The following is a 20,981-nucleotide window of genomic DNA, read 5'->3' on the forward strand; positions in this document are numbered from 1 at the left end:
ACAAAGCTCTAATTGGAGGGCTACATACATTAAACAGAATACATAAAGTTATAAAGCTATAAAACGATGAATTACCATTGAGTAGGAACCTCTTTCTGTTGGAGAATCACTACTGGAGAAACCAGTGCACATCTTACTATATATAATGGAGGCTCCATGTAATCTACATATCAACTTCATAGATAATATTTCATATATACGGACAACTACTTCGTATCATATTTGGGCAGCATGTAGTATACATGTTAGCTACAGATTATTGTAGCTTACTCTTTTCGTTTCAATAAAGACAAGTTGCTGCTCAATAATACATCGTCTGACGCCACAGTCTTTGCCATTCTATTTCGCAACAACTTTGTTGGAAAGAAGCCTGCTGCCACATCTTTGTACTGGAGTTTGTCCTCACCATGGCAACCACTAGTTCGACTATCGACTTTACAACAACTTCAGTGAAAAAAGCCTGCTGCTTCATCTTTGCAACGGCGTCTAACTTCACCGTAGCAACCAGTGGTTCCAAATGGTTCACTGACAGGCCTTGAGAGGGCAACCCATGTACTGCCAAACCGAAGTTCATTTTCCTACATATTTAAATATTTTCAACGCTTCTTAATTGACAATAGCTGTTTAATAAGCTAAGTTTAATGTGTATTTATTTCTAATTCTTGACAATGTTCTTGTAACTAAGAAATTTTAAATTGTAATTCGACTTATAACTCATTGGTTAATAATGACATCATGCAGTCAGAAGTGGGTGGAGCCTCCATTATATATAGTAAGACGTGCACTGGTTTCTCCAGTAGTGATTCTCCAACAGAAAGAGGTTCCTACTCAATGGTAATTCAACGTTTTATAGCTTTATAACTTTATGTATTCTGTTTAATGTATGTAGCCCTCTAATTAGAGCTTTGTATACAACTCATAGGTCTGAAGATGACCACAGTAGTGGTCGAAACCGGTCACCTTGTTAAATAAATCTTGATCAAGACTGTTTTTAATAGTAATTATTTATAAGACATTGATCACTGCTGTTCCCATAATGCATTCAAAAGTAATTTATCTACAATAAGTTACTGATTTCTTATTGTGTTTTCCTTTTGTCATAGTTTAGAGCTGAATATTCCAAAACACACAATTTGCTGTTATTTCACACTTGTCATATAACACCCCCATCCCCCCCATCAAAATCTTTAATTCCAGGTTCTTAAATATTTCTTCTGCAGTAACTTATGTGTTAATACACAATGGAATGTGAAATCTAATATGAACAATTAAAATCCAGTAGCAGAAACATAGTAAAATATTATTTAATAACAAATATTAAAAGTTACAACAAATGCTGCAATATAACAACACAATAAATAGAGAAAATACAGTAAAATTACATTTAAAATGATAGTAACACTTTCTAATTACAACTTGAAATCTGTGCTTAATTTTAAAATTACAATATCCAGCAATTACCCATAGTTTGTTGACATTAAATACAATCTTGGGAAATATTCAGTTCAAAATTAATTAAAAAAAAGACATTTTTATACATGATCACAGCTTCAAGTGGATGTTGAAATGCTGCCATGAACCAGTTACTCACTGAAATGGCAGGTAATTTTTGCCCAACAATAAGATCTCTCCTCTAATTTTCCTTTTTGATCTTACTGGGATACATCTTGTGATGTCATAGACGGAGCAATTTGAGTTCCCTGCGAACAAAAGCAAAATGTCATTCAACCACTCTTCTTGACTGTGTGAAAATTACATATTGATCTAAAGCACTACATGTCAGCAATCCATATGGAATTTAGTAGTAATAACTGGTTTAACACATTGTGACAATTATCCTTCTAAACCCTCAAACGAGTTGATCTCTCTAGCACATTAACTTGCTAACTGTTAGTTCTGATAAAGACACCATAACAGGTCTTCTGCCTTGTCTACATGTGAGACATTCATGCTTGAACTCCACTGTCCGGCAATAATTAGCATGGCTCATTAGTCTAGTTCACTGCTTCATCTTCATGTATTGTGTGTCCACCACATCAAAGCTCCTCTGAAGTCATCTTTTATAATTAGATGCATTATCTTACTAATTAAATAATTTATCACTGGTAGATTTTGTTCTTTTATTAAAATCTTGATATCAAGTTTAAATTTAGTCGACTTGAAACAAGTCACAGGGAGTCTATGACCTCTCAATTCACAGAAATAATGGGAGGAGGGGGAAAAAAGAGGGGGCAGATAACTTTTCCTATTAATATTCATTTTCTTTGTATGCCATATACTTGTCAATAAACAGTGCTTTGAAACCCATTGAATAATTTAAGCTCCCACTATATTATGGATTTTATTAAATTAGTTCAAACCTTTGTTACCGAAAATAAGGATGTGAAGAGGACACCATGACACTACAAAAATCTGCAAATGTTTTTATTTACACAATTATACAGTTATTACAATAATGCAAAGCCCAGACAGGAGTGTAACAATAGCAAAGGTTGGATCAAAATTCTCCATTATAACAAAGTGCTGTGTAGTTAGCACACAATCCCATTTTGCATGGCAAAAATTTTAGACACAGGTCAAAAAATAGGAAGTGTATCTTTTAAATAATATTCTAAGACAAGTTCTCAAATTTAAAATTTTTGTGTTTTTGGCGTCTGCAACATAGAATTATTGACTGATGTATTTTTAGTATTTAGCAAAATATTTGAAAATTAATTATATAAAATTGAAGTTGATTTACCACTCCTATCTCCTGAATATGCAGGCTAATCTCAAGAGGATTTTTATCTAGTTTTGACTAACACGTGCTTATAGCTCTTAGGGTTAGCAGTTTAGACCCCATGTTTACTTGGAATTTTTTTCTTGGTTTGGTCCATAATATCTCCTCGCAAAATATGGAAAGCAAAGTCTTTGCAGTAGAAGACATCTGTTTCATGGATTGAAGATGACCAAGTATTCAAAGCTCTAAGATCTGCATTTTAGAATCCTTACATACTACACATTTTTTATTGGTGTCTTCGGGGACACCCTATATAATTTATAAATATTTCATACAAATTGTATGATTATGATGAATTAAAGTTAACTTCTAGAAAGGGTGTCAGTAGCCAGCAAGTGAACAGTTGCCCTAACTTGAGAGGACAGCAGTGCCTCGAGAACACAGTAAGTTGGACCCAATTAGCATCTGGGGTGGCGGCCTAGTGGTACAGCATGTGGTTCGAAACCCGAAGGTTGTGGGAGCCAATTCAGACTCTGCCACTTTTTTTTCCACTCTGCCTTTTAATGTAGCATTAATGTCAGACTGCCAGTTTCTGCTTCCTAAGATTCACACTTTGCACTCTAATTCACTGCAAATTCCTTCAATGGGCAGTTAGTTCCTCAATTGTGAATTATCATAATAAATATGACCAACAATGAAAAGATATCGTCGTCCACCACCACCACCACCACCACCACCACCACCCAACCATCCATCCATCCATCCATCCATCCATCAATCACCACCACCCTCCTCATCCATCATCATGCATCAGACTTACAGTTTGAAATATTTTTAACCAATAACTTCTCTGCAGAGAATAACTGCATAGCGAAAAAACAAGTTAATTGCAAATTTAAGCATTTTATTATTTATGCTACAAATAAAACACACGACCCTGTGGTCAGTGCATCCACAGCTATGGTAATACATTCTGCAGTAAGAACTCTGCAAATGGCTGTAGTTTGAACTGATTTATTAAGGCAATACTGGTTTTGTAGCTTGTAGCTGTATCATCAGGTACAGATCTAAACAGCAATAAATGAACACTGATAGTGATTGAACCCATATACATCGAAGTAATACCAAAGCCATAATCACCTAATTATGAGAATAGATAAACACACAACTGTATTTACAAAAATTAAAATGTAGTTAACAACACAATCAAGAATACAGGTTCACCCTTCAAAGTTAAAACCATAATGTCCGTAGAGCAGATAGTTGATGTAAACTTTGGGCAAGGTTGGTTGGTTGGTTGGTTGGTTTGGGGAAGGAGACCAGACAGCGTGGTCATCGGTCTCATCGGATTAGGGAAGGAAGTCGGCCGTGCCCTTTCAGAGGAACCATCCCGGCATTTGCCTGGAGTTTTGGGCAAGGGAACTGCTGTTTAACAAGGACATGTCTATAACCAAACAGCAAAGGTAGGATGCTTGATCAAAATAACATATAGGCGAAGCAAAAAGCAGAAGGCTTACGGCAAGTCACCACAACACACGGAGCCACCAACGTGAGCTGCAGCAACCACCAACGGCACAGCACGTGTGGAGCGAGTCCGTGAAAAAAAGTGTATGGCGCATAATTCAGTGCCTCGAATGGAACAGATAAACCAAAACCATGTGCCCATATTCTAAGTGCACAATGAAATTTGGGACTGTTACTTCAATTTTGAAAAAATAACAGCAACAAAGCAAGCAGATACCATGTGTGTAATGAGTAGACATTCAATAACTATCCATGTTCATTTTCTGTTGTTTAGATATGCACCTGATGATGGGACTACAATTCATGAAAGCAGTAGTGCGTTAATAAAATTAGTTCAACTTACAGTTGTTTGTGGAGTTCTTGCCACAAAATTTATAAGTGAAACTTTTCCAAACAACTAATTCAGCAACTTTGCTTCGTTTAGACAAAGCACATTGTTTCAGTAGTGCAGATGACTCAGCTTTCTGCCTTCCTTGAATGAAGCCCATATGTGGACACGTCTGAGTGACACAGTTAAGTAGTGTGCCATAAAGAGTCCACAACGAAACACTGTGGTAGTAAGTCTCGACGAAGCACATTAAGCTTCACAAGAGGACTGCTGTAATACGAACATATACGTGTGTATCGTGGTTTTTCTTATTTTTTCTTTTATTTGTGCCACCTCAGCTAGCCTCTGATACATGTTGAATCTCTCTAAAACAAACAAAAACACACACTCACACGCTGCTAACTCTTTAATATTTACATTGGTTGTAAACGTATTACAGCACAACATGCAGTATTGCCATGAGATGTCACTCCAAATGCCAATTTAATATGGGCCACACAGCATTCATGCCTCCAGCCAAATTTCCTGCTGTGTGCCACTTACATCATGTCAACTTGCATGAAAGTGATAATGTTCAATTACTTAACATTGTTCTCTGAAATTTATTCATAACTACACAGAGGCCCATACACAAAATACGCTATGCCACACAAGTTGTCTGGCCTTAGATACATAACGCTGCATGTGCAAAGCTAGGCTGGGTCACTAGTATTCTATGAAGTATTCATTATGGTGTCACTCTGATAACTTTTATATAAATTATTTTCATATGAAGAAGTGTTTTACGGATCAGTATCTACTGTGGGTTAGTAAAGAAACTTCAAGATACTGTGTTCATGTAAGACAACAAAAGCAGATTGTGTATGCGAACAATGCACTGCAACCTTACTTTTAGAAAACTAACCACCAATGAAAAGATATAGCGTTATTTCATGCAGAATAGTGCAAAATTATACTCGATAGACACAAATCCAACACCCACCACAGTATATACCACCTAGTTCTGCAGATGAAGAGACTGAAAGAATGTATGACGAGATAAAACAAATTATTCAGATAGTTAAGGCAGAGGAGAACTTCATTGTGGTGGGTAACTGGAATTCTGTAGTAGGAAGAGAAAGAGAAGGAAAATTAAAGTATATTGTTGAGGTAGGCACAAGGAATGAAAAATGAAAGCACTGGTAGAATTTTGCACAGTACATAATTTAATCTTCACTAGCACTTTGTTTAAGAATCATGAAAGAAGGTTTTACACATTGAACAGATGTTTTGTTATGCCTGTTGGTGACTCAACATCTCCGCTACATGGTGAGTAGAGAAGAGAAATCTGTTAACATTCAAATACACTATGTGATCAGAAGTATCCGAACACCTGGCTGAAAATGACTTAAAAATTCGTGGTGCCCTCCATAGGTAATGCTGGAATTCAATATGGTGTTTGCCCACCCTTAGCCTTGATGACAGCTTCCATTCTTGCAGGCATACTTTCAATCAGGAGCTGGAAGGTTTCTTGCGGAACGGCAGCCCATTCTTCACAGAATGGTGCACAAGTCAGCGTTCCAAAACATCCCAAAGGTGTTCTATAGGATTCGGGTCAGGACTCTGTGCCAGCAGTGCATTACAGGGATGATGTTGATGATGTTGTTGTTGTTGTTGTTGTTGTTGTTGTGTAACCACACTTCCACAGGCTGTGCATTACGAAAAGGTGCTCGATCGTGTTGAAAGATGTAATTGCCATCCCCAAATTGCTCTTCACCAGTGGGAAGCAAGAAGATGCTTAAAACATGAATGTAGGCCTGTGCTCTAATAGTGCCAGACAAAACAAGGGGTGCAAGCCCCCTCCATGAAGAACACAACCACACCATAACACCACTACCTCCAAATTTTCCCATTGGCATTATACATGCTGGCAGATGACGTTCAACGGGCATTCGCCACACCCACATCCAACCATTGGATTGCCACACTGTGTACTGTGATTCGTCACTCCATACAACATTTTTCCACTGTTCAGTTATCCAACGTCTACACTCCTTACTCCAATAGAGACGTTTGGCATTTACTGGTGTGATGTGTGGTTTATGAGCAGCTGTTCGACCATGAAATCCAAGTTTTTTCACTTCCAGTCTGTCATAGTACTTGCAGTGGATCCTGATGCAGTTTGGAATTCCTGTGTGATGGTCTGGATAGATGTCAGCCTATTACACATTATGACCCTCTTCACCTGTCGGCGATCTATCAGTCAACAGATGAGGTCGGCCTGTATGGTTTTGTGTTTCACATGTCGTTTCATGTTTCCACTTCACTATCACATCAGAAACAGTGGATCTAGGGGTACTTAAAGGGTGATGAAATCTCACACAGACGTATGACAAGTGACACCCAATCATCTGACCACATTCATAGTTAGTTCCGTGGAGCGCCTATTCTGCTCTTTCACAATGTCTAATGACTACTGAGATTGCTGATATGGAGTACCTGGCAGTAGGTGACAGCACAAGGCACCTAGTAAGAAAAATGTATGGTTCGGGGAGAGGGGAGGCTGGATACTTTTGATCACGTATGTAATTTAGGTGTTAGGAAGTCTTTCGTGAAGATCTCTGTCTGGAGTGTAGCCTTGTAGGGAAGTGAAACATGGTTGATAAAAGTTCAGCCAAGAAGAAAATAAGAGCTATTAAAATGTGGTGCTAATGAAGAATACTGAAGATTACATGGGTAGATTGATGAACTATTGAGGAGGTATTGAGGCAGTACTGAATAGAATTAGGGTAAAAGTTGTGGCATTGCTTGACTAAAGGAAGGAATTGGCTGATAGGACAGATTCTGAGATATCAAGAAATTGTAAATTTAGTATTGGAGGGAAGTGAAGGGTAAAAACTGCAGAGGGAGACGAAGACAGGTACAGGAAGCAGGTTCAGAGATGAGGGTTGCAGTAGTTATTTCGAGACTAAAGAGGCTCATGCAGGATAAAGTAGTGTGTATCACCCAAAGAGTGAGGATATGCTTGTCCTATGTGAGATGGCATGCACTACGGGAGGTGATAGCCACGCCAAATGAAGTTTTAATCCTGCTTACTTTTTAATTTAAAGTGTTTGTGAGTTTAAGAAGATGAACCATTCAGTAATGAGTAGTTATGTAAGAATCAGTCTCATCTGTATTGTCTCTCCATGCCCCCCCCCTCTCCCCCCCCCCCCCCCCCACCCCGACACAGCCAAACCCTTTTCTTATGAGAGACATGGGACTCCACAGTACGAATGTTTTATTAGTTATGGTTACCAAAGTGTAGGCAGCAGACTAAGAAATGAAAAAAAAATCAATGAGCTTTACTGAGTCAGCTGCCAACAACATCTGCTGGGAATTGGTAACAAAGGTAAAACTATCCAAGTCTAACATATAATAAGGTGTAAAAAGGAAGCAATAAGACAGAAAATCCTTACCTTTTGTAGCCTATTTAACTGATCCAACGAGTGTGGCAACAATGGTCTAACACTGTTTATTTCCATTGCTGTCAAATGCCCCAGAACTGCATGTGTGCCATCACTTTTAAAAAGGGCATCTACAGATGAGCGTAGCTTAGACATACGTAAATCCCAAATGTCCTGCAAAAAAAGTAGATGTTATGTAAGAGTACAAAGCAAGTCATTCAAAGAAATGTAAATGAATGTGCTACAATACAGTGTCAAAACCATATCGAAGACAATAGGATTTCAGAGCATATTTCTTTATGACAGTAATACAAAAGGAGAGAAAAGGTAAAATTAAAGCAACATTGGGAGGGGGGTGGGGGGACACCCGACCACTGCGAGCAGGGCTCACACTCTGAGGATTCTGCACAACGTACACCGAGCAGCTAAAACATTATAACCACCGACCCACTATTGATATAAGCCCGTCCAGCACCACCTGGCGAGGAAAGACTGTTAGTCAGGCACATGAATGGTGCATGTAGTATCAGTGAGCGTGCTGTCTGTGTATAGAATGGGGAGGGTGCGATTTATCCGAGTTTGACTTAGGACAGATTGTGATGGCCCGAAACCTCAGCATGAACATTTCAGAAAATGCACAACTTGTTGGGTGTTCCAGGAGTGCTGTGATGAGAGTCTTTAACATGTGATGACACCAAGGTGAAATGACACCCAGATGTCAAGGGATTGGGCAGCCATCCCTCATTACAGATGAGGAACGTTGTAGGCTGGGCAGACTGGTAAAATAGGACAAGCAACAAACTGTGGCAAAACTAACATCAGACTTTAATGCTGGGCAGAGAATGTGTGTGTCTGAACACACAGTCCACCAAACACTCCTAATAATGGGTCTTCACAGCCAATGACCCACGCATGTGCCAATGTAAACACCATGACATCGGGAACTATGACTGAAATGGGCACACAACCACCGGCACTGGACAGTGGCAGTGTTGCATGATCTGATGATCATGTTACCTTCTTCATCATGCCAATGGGAGGGCACAATTATGTTGTTTTTCCAGGGCAACAGCTCCTGGACACCTGTACTACGGAATGGATATTAGCTGGTGGCAGCTCCATTATGCTCTGGGGACCATTCACCTGGGCATCCAGTGGAGCTCGTGCAAGGCACCTTGATGGCCAAGGAGTATCATACACCGTTTGCAGACCATGTACACCCCTTCACGGTGATCATGTTTCCTGATGGCAGTGCCATTTCTAAACAAGATAATGCATCACGTTACAAGGCCAGAAGTGCCATACAGTGGTTCAAGAAACACAGTGGCAATTTCCAGTTGATGTGCTGGCTCACCAACTCGCCAGATCTGAAAGTGGTCAAATACATCTCTGATGGAACTGAATGTGGCATCAGAGCTCATCAACCCCCTTCCCAGAATTTATGTGAATTAGCTGGTGTGCGTGCAGATGTAGTGCCAAACCCATTCAGTGACCTACCAACACTTTCTTGCTTCCCTGTCATGATGGTCGCCACAATTATCCGCGCAAAAGGTGGACATACAGGCTATTGGGTACGTGTAAATGTTCTGGCTGATCAGTGTATATGGATAGTTCATCTAGATGTTCTGATGAGCGAGTTCGTATCAAAATATGTGACATAAATGGCTGCATCTTTGGACAGCAGTGATTTAAAAGTTCACATTTTTAGCCCACTAAGGGACCGTAGACCTAGAAGTACCTGACAAATTTCAACCTATTACTTCTACCTATTCCAAAGAAAAAGGGTTCTTAACAAATGCACAGACAACAAAAAATTTATCCTATAAAACTTCAGTTTTACTGATTGAGATATGAAACCACAAAAAGACTGCTCTTTTCATGTAATAAAGGGCATGAAAAAGGAGAGAGGTAAGGTGAGTGAGAATCTATACATCTCGTGTTCTGAAAGCTGATCTCTCTAATCATTATCAGAATACATAGTCCTGGATACAACCTGCCTCAAAGTTTAAACTATTCTCAAGCAGTTTATCACTAAAATTTTAGATTTAATTAAAAAAGTAATAGAATTAAAACTCCATGTGGCATAGTAACAGAACGTTTCAGTTATTATCCAGGCATATGCCCACATTTCATAAGGTTTGTATTTCCTATGCCACTCGTGACACGTCTAGTTAGACTGCTTTATTTCTGTGCCATTTCTTCCTGACACTGACCCAGTCTCAAAGTTTCTTTATTAATCTATGTATCACCGAACAACAGAAGGCATACAACAAGAGAGTTTTGCCTGAAGGAAAAGCAATATTCCACTACCACATCCATGCTTGCATGAAGGCAAACATTATACTAAGAGAAATTTATAACGTCAGATATTATACTTGCATGCAGTTCTAGTACTGTGTTGCAATGATAAATACAGTGAGCTTTGTCAGTCACCCCGATTCCTGTCAGATCACCGAAATGAAGCGTTGTTGGGCTTGGCTAGAACTTGGATGGGTCACTGTCTGGGTCTGCCGAGTGCTGCTGACAAGCAGTGAATGCTGAGCCCTTGTGAAGCCAACTGGGGAGCTACCCCATAAATATAGCAGCACCAGGCGCAAAAACTGAATTGCCAGGAGAGCAGTTTGCTGACCACATGGCCCTCCGTACCCACAGCTGGTGATGCCTAAGGGCTGAGACTGGATGACACAGCAGCCAATCGGTAACGTTGGGCCTTCAAAGCCTGTTCAGATTGTGTTTTTTTTTTTCTGTCACAGGACCACCTACATCCCTACTCTACAAGTCACACTCGAGTGCCTGGCAGAGGGTTTATCGAATCACTTTCACACATTCTCTATTATTCCACTCCCGAACAATGTGTGGAAAAAATGAACATCAATAACTTTCCGTGTGAGCTACGATTTCCAGTATTTTATTATGATGATTGTTTCCCCTTATGTAGGTCGGTGTCAACAAAATATTATTGCATTCGGAGGAGACAGTCGATGATTGAAATTTCGCAAGAAGATCCTGCCACAACAAAAAACATCTGTTTTCATAATTTCCACCCCAAATCCTGTATCATGTCAATGACACACTCTCCTGTTTGACAAAATGTGCTGCTCTTTTTGAACTTTTTCAATGAACACCATTAATCCTATCTGGTAAGGAACCCACACCTCACAGCAATACTACAAAAGAGAATGAAGAAGCATAGTGTAGGCTCTCTCTTTAGTACATCTGTTAGATGTTCTAAATGTTCTGTCAGTAAAAGACAGTCTTTGGTTTGCCTTCCCCATGGCATTTATCTATTCTTTCTAATTTAAGCTGTTCTTAATTGTAAATTCCTAGGTATTTAGTTGAATTTACGGCCTTCAGACTCGACACACACTTTTCCTTATTTAGGGTCAACTGCCAATTCGTCCACCTCACATATTTTATCTACATCATTTTGTAATTGATTTTGATCTTCTGACATTACTAGATGATACAGGGTGTTTCAAAAATGACCGGTATATTTGAAACGGCAATAAAAACTAAACGAGCAGCGATAGAAATACACCGTTTGTTGCAATATGCTTGGGACAACAGTACATTTTCAGGCAGACAAACTTTCGAAATTACAGTAGTTACAATTTTCAACAACAGATGGCGCTGCAAGTGATGTGAAAGATATAGAAGACAACGCAGTCTGTGGGTGGGCCATTCTGTACGTCATCTTTCTGCTGTAAGCGTGTGCTGTTCACAACGTGCAAGTGTGCTGTAGACAACATGGTTTATTCCTTAGAACAGAGGATTTTTCTGGTGTTGGAATTCCACCGCCTAGAACACAGTGTTGTTGCAACAAGACGAAGTTTTCAATGGAGGTTTAATGTAACCAAAGGACCGAAAAGCGATACAATAAAGGATCTGTTTGAAAAATTTCAACGGACTGGGAACGTGACGGATGAACGTGCTGGAAAGGTAGGGCGACTGCGTACGGCAACCACAGAGGGCAACGCGCAGCTAGTGCAGCAGGTGATCCAACAGCGGCCTCGGGTTTCCGTTCGCCATGTTGCAGCTGCGGTCCAAATGACGCCAACGTCCACGTATCGTCTCATGCGCCAGAGTTTACACCTCGATCCATACAAAATTCAAACGCGGCAACCCCTCAGCGCCGCTACCATTGCTGCACGAGAGACATTCGCTAATGATACAGGATTGATGACGGCGATATGCATGTGGGCAGCATTTGGTTTACTGATGAAGCTTATTTTTACCTGGACGGCTTCGTCAATAAACAGAACTGGCGCATATGGGGAACCGAAAAGCCCCATGTTGCAGTCCCAACGTCCCTGCATCCTCAAAAAGTACTGGTCTGGGCCGCCATTTCTTCCAAAGGAATCATTGGCCCATTTTTCAGATCCGAAACGATTACTGCATCACGCTATCTGGACATCCTTCGTGAATTTGTGGCGGTACAAACTGCCTTAGACGACACTGCGAACACCTCGTGGTTTATGCAAGATAGTGCCCGGCCACATCGCACGGCCGACGTCTTTAATTTCCTGAATGAATATTTCGATGATCGTGTGATTGCTTTGGGCTATCCGAAACATACAGGAGGCGGCGTGGATTGGCCTCCCTATTCGCAAGACATGAACCCCTGTGACTTCTTTCTGTGGGGACACTTTAAAGACCAGGTGTACCGCCAGAATCCAGAAACAATTGAACAGCTGGAGCAGTACATCTCATCTGCATGTGAAGCCATTCCGCCAGACACGTTGTCAAAGGTTTCGGGTAATTTCATTCAGAGACTACGCCATATTATTGCTACGCATGGTGGATATGTGGAAAATATCGTACTATAGAGTTTCCCAGACCGCAGCGCCATCTGTTGTTGAAAATTGTAACTACTGTAATTTCGAAAGTTTGACCGCCTGAAAATGTACTGTTGTCCCAAGCATATTGCAACAAACGGTGTATTTCTATCGCTGCTCGTTTAGTTTTTATTGCCGTTTCAAATATACCGGTCATTTTTGAAACACCCTGTAAATGACACCTTCATCTGCAAACAACCTAACACGGCTGCTCAGATTGCATCCTAAAACATAAGCAACAGCAAAGGGCCTGTAACACTACCTTGTGGAAAGCCAGAAATCATTTCTCCTTTACTTTATAACTTTCATCAATTACTACAAACTGTGACACCACTGACAGGAAATCACGAATCCAGTGGCATAATTTAAATGATATTCCATCAGCAAACAATTTGATCACAAGCCACCTGTGAGGTACAGTCACAAAAGCCTTCTGGGAATATGGAATTAAATTGAAATCCCTTGTCGATAACAGTAAACACTAGTGTAAGTAAAGATCTAGTTGTGTTTCACAAAAATGATGTTTTCTAAATCAGTTTTGACTGTGTCAATAGAACGGTCTCTTCGAGGTAATTCATTTGTTAGAACACTATGTACGTTTCAAAATCCTGCTGCATATTGAAATCAATGATATGGGCCTGCAATTTAACAGATTACTCCTCTTGCCTTCCTCTAATATTGGTGTGACCTGTGCAACTTTCCAGTCTTTGGGTATGGATCTTTGATCACATGAGCAGTTGTATATGATTGTTAAGTACGGATCTATTACATCAGCATACTCTGTAAGGAACCTAACTGGCATAGAGTCTGGACCAGAAGACTTGCTTTTATTGATTTAAGTTGCTTCACTACTCCAAGGATAACTACTTTTAAGTTACCCATGTTGACAGCTGTTCTTCATTCAAATTCTGAAATATTTACTTTGACTTCTTTGATGAAGTTATTTTGGAAGGCTGAGTAAAGTAACACTGCTTTAGCAGCACTGTCATATATATACTATTTCCACTGCTATCGTCCAGAGAAGGCACTGGTTGTGTCTTGCTGCTAGACTATTTTACACATGACCAGAATCTCTCTGGATTCTCTGCCAGGATTCAAGGCAAAGTTTCACTGTGGTAACTACTTTAAGCATCACCCACCAAAGTACATGTTAAATTTCGAGCTTTGTAAAAGATCACCAATCTCGGGGATTTTGCGTTCGTTTAAATTTTCCATTTAGTTTTTGTTGTTTCTGCAACAGTGTTCTGACTTGTTTTGTGCTCTATGGGGGATCAGCTCCACATTTTGTCAATTTATTTGGTATAAATTTCTCAAATGCTGTCAATACTATTTCTCTGAACTCGAGGCCACATTGTTAATTTGGAAGGAGTGGAGATTGTATCTCAGGAAGGCGTCAAGCAAACTTTTATCTGCTGTTTTTTGATTAGTTTTTTTTGTGGATTTAGGAGTTACGGTATTCAGTCTTGCTATGATAACTCTGTATCCATTTTGATGCTCGTTATTAGTTTGAGATTATTTGTTACTAAGACATCTAGTGTGTTTTCACAACCGTTTAGTATTAGAGGGAGCTCATGAACCAGAGAATGCATTTAGTACGATTTCGGATGATGTTTTATGAGTACCTGTGGATTTAAACATGTATTTTCACCAATATTTTCAGGGTAAATTGAAGTCACCACTGATTACAGGTGTGTGTGAGAAGTGTGTGTGTTTGAAATTAGGCTTAGGTTTTCTTCGGACCTTTCAGCAATTGTATCATCTGAGTTGGGAGGTCAGTAAAAGGATCCAATTATTATTTTATTTGGGTAGCCAAGATTGACCTCTACCCACACTTATTCACAGGTACTATCTACTAAAATTTTGCTACAAGATAACTACTTTTTACAGCAACAAAAACACCCCCATGAACTGTATTCAGCCTACCTTTTCTTAACAGCATTTGACCCTTCGCAAAAATTTTGGTTGAACTTTTCTCCAGCTTTAGCCAGCTTTCCATGTCCGCTACAAGGATTTGAAGATCAATGCTTTCAATCAGCACTTGGACCTCTGGTACCTTCCCAACATAGCTACAACCATTTACAGCTATTACTAGATGATTTCTAGATCTGCAGTCTTCCAGTGTTTTAACTGCACTCTTTTGAGACTGAGCCCTTTTTGTTTTTCCCTGAAACACACTAAACTAAAAAACCACCCAGTCCACACCACACAGCTCTCGCAGCCTGTGTAGTAGTCTCCAGTGTGGAATGGACTCTTGACATATTTAGCAGAACCTGAAATCCCATCACCCTGTACAAGTCAAGGAATCTGCAGTTTATATAGCCGCAGAACCATCCATCTCCCCCACCCCCCCCCCCCCTCTCTCTCTCCCTCCCACGCACACCATACACTCGCGTCTGAACCAGAGGTCTGCAATTGATCCAGTTGACCATGCTGCAAATGGTGACCTCTGTTTTCATCTCACAAGCACAACAAGCACCTTTTACCATTTATGATAGCCATTTCAAACAAGAGCAGAATCACTTTCTATCCAAAGCGACACACATTGTTAGTACCAATGTGGAGCACCAACTGCAATTGGATGTACCCTGTGCTCTTCACAGCACTTTGAAGGACCCCTTCCACGTCTGGAATGGCCCTGGGTATGCACACTGAGTAAACATTGGCTTTCTTTCCTTCCTTGGCGGCCACATCCCTAAGAGGCCCCATAATGCACATAACATTGGAGTTCACAACTAACAATAATCCCAACCTCTTTGATTGCCCAGATCCTGCAAGCTGAGAGGTTTCCTCTGATACAGGACATGTGAATGCATCTGGCTGAGGTACATTGTCAGCTGCAGACAGCACCTGGAACCTATCTGTGAAGCTGAAAACAGGAGATTTCCAGTTGTATCCTACACGTAGCTCATGAGGTGCTTGGCCATGGTTTCCACAAGTTGCATTACCATTACACCCAACTGTAGAGTGGTCAAAACCATGGCAAGTGAGACATCACAGTGGACTTAGTATACATAGAAGAACATTTAAGTATAAGGAATCAACCTTAATCTAGTTGAGTGCAATTGATGAATTTACTGTCAAATTGAATGCAAGTGTTATTTCAGAGATGTCATCACTATGCTCATTTGTACATTCCCTTTGCAGTTCCTGGATGACACTACACGATGGCTAGAATTTGGAGTTTCATTCTATGCAGCTATTATGAGATACTTGGAAACTTTGTAGTCTTAGAAGTTTTGTCACTTGTCCAAAAGTGTCATTTTTAAACAACATATCATTTTAGTCCCTTGCCTGGACTACCACCACTTGTGGTGCCACCTAGATCTTTTTGTGTGAACAATGGGGACCCCTTGCCAAAGGTGCCCACTTTCATTTGAAAAATCAAAAACATTTTGACATAACTGTTCAGTTAATATAACCATTCCCCATTTTTTCTAGGAGTGTGCTCAGAAAGACTATCCTCACAAATTCTCTTGTCAGGTCCACCTACCTCATCAGGAGTGCTTTAATAAGGAAACTACATATAAGCCTCATAAGCAGTTAGGGAACAACTGGGCCAGATTTATACAACAGAGGTACAGCAGGTGCCTCAGAGGTTCCCAGCTAAACAACTGTTTCCTCTCAATAACAATTCATTCACTTGCTGCAAGTCAAAGCAAGACTGGAAATCTTTAGTTATACAATTTCACTAACGCAGGAATGTATAAAGTGGTTCAGGGCCCAATTATCTGCGGTAAATAAGTCATGTAGTGAAATTTTGTTTTGAAGCTGACCTGGCTCACATGGGCAATGACGGCTGACAATTTTGTGGAAGAAAGGGGCACTTCATAGCTTTTCAGTAACTTCCCACTGAGGAGTAATGCTGCAAGTAATATTTTAATAGATCTACTAACACTATAAGACACTACTTATTAAACAAGGGAGATGAAAGTAAATGTCTTGTCGTATAAACTGTAAAGTTATCAAGGGACTGTAACAAGTTTTCAAGTTGGATCAAGACAAATGTTTGGTACTTCTTGTCAACTTTGATCAGTGGGTAATGTTAAAAGGCTGCTGTGACACCACCTTTTGGTGTGTATTTTCGCAGTTTGATTGCGAGTTGGAAAAGCCAACAAATGTGAAAGCAAAACACCTGGTTGTGGTGAGACTGATCTGTAGCTTAGCCCCCCACCCCCCCTCCTTTCTTTTCTTTTTAAAAAAGAAGCCACTTATATGACATTATAGTCACCGTGTTGTTTACACTGTCGCAGTTTCCTATATTACTTACCAAAGTCTATGACCAACATCCTCCAGTTTCAAATAATTTCTGTGTGATCTATTATCTCCCAGTTATTATTATTATTATTTCAGTAACCTGAGTTGCCAAAGAATATGAAGCAATATAAGCACACTAAATCAACTTGAATTATACCTCAACTTTTTGTGGCAGGTTTCACAACCAAACGTTTGTTGGTGGTTCCCATCAGTCTTTATTAGTAGGTCATGACAAATCTCCCTGTGTGTGAAGAGAGGGAAGCTTTACGGCTGCAGCAGTAGAAGTGTCTGCCACTCTGAATACCTTATATCCAGAAGATGTTCCACAATCTTCCCACTCTACCTATAAATAGATGATTTTGGTTTGGGGGTGCTCTACAATGTGGATATCAGCACTCATACAAATCTCCAACCTTGTCCCAGTCCTGCCTTGCCAATTTTGTGAATGATGGTGAAATTATGAGGACAACACAAACACCCAGTCCCTGGACGAAGAAAATATATGACCCGGCTGGGAATCAAGCCCAGAACCCCATGATCCAGAGACAGCAATGCTAGCCACTAGACCATGAGCTCCACACACTATAAATAGAGAACATCACTATCCCAGTAGGCAGTTTTTACCTGTGGTGGTGGTGGTGGTGGTGGTGGTGGTGGTGGTAGAATTTATTGAAAGCTTGGTTTCCACATTTGATTTGACATTGATTTGTTACAAGGAAGTGGTCATTTGCAAACATTTGAAAATGAGACAAATATTTATAAGCCTTGCAATTAACACACAACTGTAATGGGGATTTTACATTAAGTATTATGATTTGGAAAACAAAATAAAACCTATTTTTGCATGTGGCTAAGTCATATTTTGACTAATTTGGCTTCAGCAAAACAAACCTTTTGAGACAACTGGACAACTATTCCCAAGTCAGGGCTTTTATTCCTGCAATTGTTCACACCGTAAAGCCTACATCCTGAACCCACCCACTCAAGCCCTATCATGGGCAAATTGTAAGACATTAAAGACGCATAATAGATGAAACTACTAATGTTGTGTATCAGATGTTTAAATAAGGATGACCACAGTTGCAGAAATGACTGGACACAAAAGAGCTGTCCACATTTGGGATGCTCAATATCCAGCACTTGACAGTCAAGAGCCTAGTGAATTATCCGAATCAGCACATCCAAAACTAGCTAGGAGTGCTGTGTTCTATTTTAAGTGTTTCCTTGAAGTTGACAGTATTGGGAATTTTACTTACTGCACGTCAGTATTAGAAAGCCATTCTCAATCTTTGTGAAAAGATACATGGCTCACCTCATAAAAGAGAACAAAAAACAATTTTCCACTGAAGATTATGAAAATGACAAGCAGACAGCAGTTCACTCAGTTACATGTTTAACCTCAATGGAAGACACTGATATTAAGGAATACCAATATATTCTGGCACTGGAAAAATCTGCTGACTGAAAACTTCTGTCCCGTTACCTATGGGTTATTTAGGTTCATACACTCTATGGTTACGACCTATAATTACAGCTAAAACTTCCCAGTCAGAAAAGCTACACTTAATAGACATGGCCTAGATGATGGATGAACAGGCCTACAATTGCTTCATAATTTTAGTCTCACAAGTACTCATATTTTGCAGTTTTAGACAAAAATAGCCTGCTTGTACCAGAAATACACTAAATGACACTATGCACAAAATCCGCTGAGGTCTGGTGGATAAAATGGATTCAACACAGGTAAACTAATCAAGAGACTGTGTTCACCAGACGTGCCTTCTGAAGTATTTCCCATTATGTCGGCTTATTTTCACACCTTGTAGTGTGGTTTAGCAGTGCACTTAAATATTTTTCCACGTACACTTTTCTTCCTTGCCTAGGTGTCAGAGGGGCATCATGTACTTTGATGATGAAGTCCCATGCTCCGTGACAGAGTGTAGGGGAACAATGCGGGAGACTCGCAAGGTCCTAGTGGAGGTGGTTTGCCATTGCCTTCCTCAGACCGTAAAGGGGATGAATGATTATGTTGAAGACGACAATACCACCCAGTCCTCAAAAGGCAAGGAAAATGCCTGACCTTTCGGGAAATCGAACCCGGGACCTGTGATTGGGAAGCGAGAACTTTACCGCGAGAAGTGGACTCGTACTTTGTTGCAATATTATGAAACAAGCTCTCTCCAAACACAACTGACAAACTGGGAATCCCTACCAATCGACAAGCAGATTAAGAACATTTAGAGAGCAATTTCTGCAAAATACCCAGATCCAAGGGCTGTGTATTACTGACACTTGCAGATTTAGTTTTCAAGGATTTTGACAAAGATGGTCATCACTTTTTCCGAAGCCCTGAAAAATCCTCCTTTATGGAATAGATGGCACACCGAGCGAATCACTAAAACACACACACACACACACACACTTATTTTAACTTAGGTGCCACTGTTGAAATCAGTGCACATACCATTTGCTATAATGAAGAATAAAATGTCAATGAGGTTAACATCAAGTTACCTAATAAGCAGTACCTCATTATATTAAAAAGCTGTATAAATCTGCTATGCTCTCTTTGTGAGGCACCATCTCGGTATTTGTCAGAGCTCACTTGGGGAAACCACACAAAACTGAAATATCTATAACACGAAAGACACACAAACCCTATGAAGCATATATCATATATAACACAGGCTCAGGCTCTGTTGCTAAGAGTAAATGACGCTTATCGGCCTGATTTCAGATGTCTTTCTTGTCAACAAAACAACACGTTTTAGTGGCAGGTAACTTAATATCTGGATTACTAACTCACAAAAATGAATATCGCAAATCAGCTATCGTAAAATTAAAAAAAACTGGTAATATTTTAGAGGTAACTGTAACAGAGGAGTGAGGACTGTGCACAAAATTTCTAAACATGGCTATTGTTATCACGCTATGTATTTTACGTCTGCTACATTTGACTGGAGAAATAGAGAACGAACCTTTATAACTGTACGGATTTCTTCCGCTTGTGGTATGTCATCGCTCGCTGCACCTAGCAACAGGTGGCTCTCCACCATATAATGTTCACTTGGCATTCTAGTAAACAACCTGAAATTCGAAATGAGTTACATGAATGTCATGCTACTTGATTTAGTCATGCGGATACAAAATATCTGACGTATAAAAACTTGTCCAACCTTGACTGGCTTTCCTGATCTTTTACTTCTTGAAGATTTTCCAAGTTCATCCAGTCTGGAGCAATGATACGACATTTCTGCCTTTGCTTTAGATTTAAAGCCATCCATATAGGCACATTAACGGGCAGTCCAGCACGGAAAGGTCCTATCTGTCCCGATATCAGGTGTATTCTATCAAAGTTAAAGTTTGGAACAATGCTCACCATTCGTTTCTCTGCTAGGAACTCTACTTCAGCTGGATCCATAATTTCTTAAGTGTTATTTAGGTATGTCATTAAAGTTCCCTCCAAACAATTCATAACAAAGATGTTGAGGAGGAAGTACATACTTCTCCTGCTGCCTGTGTGTTTCCTTGTATATCTTTGGAAATGGATGGCCAGCAGAAACTCAAGTATCGATTTGTATATTTGATTTCGTTCCATTCAACAAATTATGCCTAGCACTAATCTATTCCATAATTGTGATAATTGCTTCTAGGTTGCTTTATATATGACGTTAGGAAAAACAAATCACTACTCCTCCTCCCGTGCAGCTCCGCTTTTTTTTCATCTAATACTTTAAAAAAAGAGTATCTATAACTTTACACAGATCACTCACGGGGGTGAAAGCTATATGGGCGAAGAGGCAACAAGCCATATAGTTCCATTCCAGACCACTAGAGGCGCTATGGGTCAAACGAAGCTGAAATTGACCAATGAGAGCTGTCTCAACTCCAATGGT

The 20,981-nt window shown here is 40.0% G+C and overlaps 1 protein-coding gene across 1 annotated transcript; it reads right to left on the bottom strand.

The window, feature by feature from the left end:
• Nucleotides 1–1,367: 1,367 nt before the first annotated feature.
• LOC124621846 (probable DNA replication complex GINS protein PSF2) lies at nucleotides 1,368–20,575 on the bottom strand. The gene is made up of 4 exons (XM_047147294.1): nucleotides 20,262–20,575; nucleotides 20,064–20,172; nucleotides 8,009–8,170; nucleotides 1,368–1,700 (listed from the first exon to the last, which is right to left on the bottom strand). Exons 1-4 carry the CDS (start codon nucleotides 20,504–20,506, stop codon nucleotides 1,653–1,655), a joined length of 564 nt encoding a protein of 187 aa, XP_047003250.1. The 5' UTR covers nucleotides 20,507–20,575; the 3' UTR covers nucleotides 1,368–1,652.
• Between the last annotated feature and the right edge of the window lie 406 nt (nucleotides 20,576–20,981).

The sequence above is a fragment of the Schistocerca americana genome, chromosome 1 (genome assembly GCF_021461395.2).
Source record: "Schistocerca americana isolate TAMUIC-IGC-003095 chromosome 1, iqSchAmer2.1, whole genome shotgun sequence".
Taxonomy (NCBI): Eukaryota; Metazoa; Arthropoda; class Insecta; order Orthoptera; family Acrididae; genus Schistocerca; species Schistocerca americana.

Bases quoted from the DNA above. Each gene is read 5' to 3' on its own strand.
- LOC124621846 (XM_047147294.1), bottom strand. From the start codon at position 20,506: ATGGATCCAGCTGAAGTAGAGTTCCTAGCAGAGAAACGAATGGTGAGC. The intron at 20,173-20,261 runs GTTGGACAAGTT...TTCGAATTTCAG, and splicing joins GATCAGGAAAGCCAGTCAAG to GTTGTTTACTAGAATGCCAA. The intron at 1,701-8,008 runs GTAAGGATTTTC...TTTTGTTCGCAG, and splicing joins AGTTAAATAGGCTACAAAAG to GGAACTCAAATTGCTCCGTC.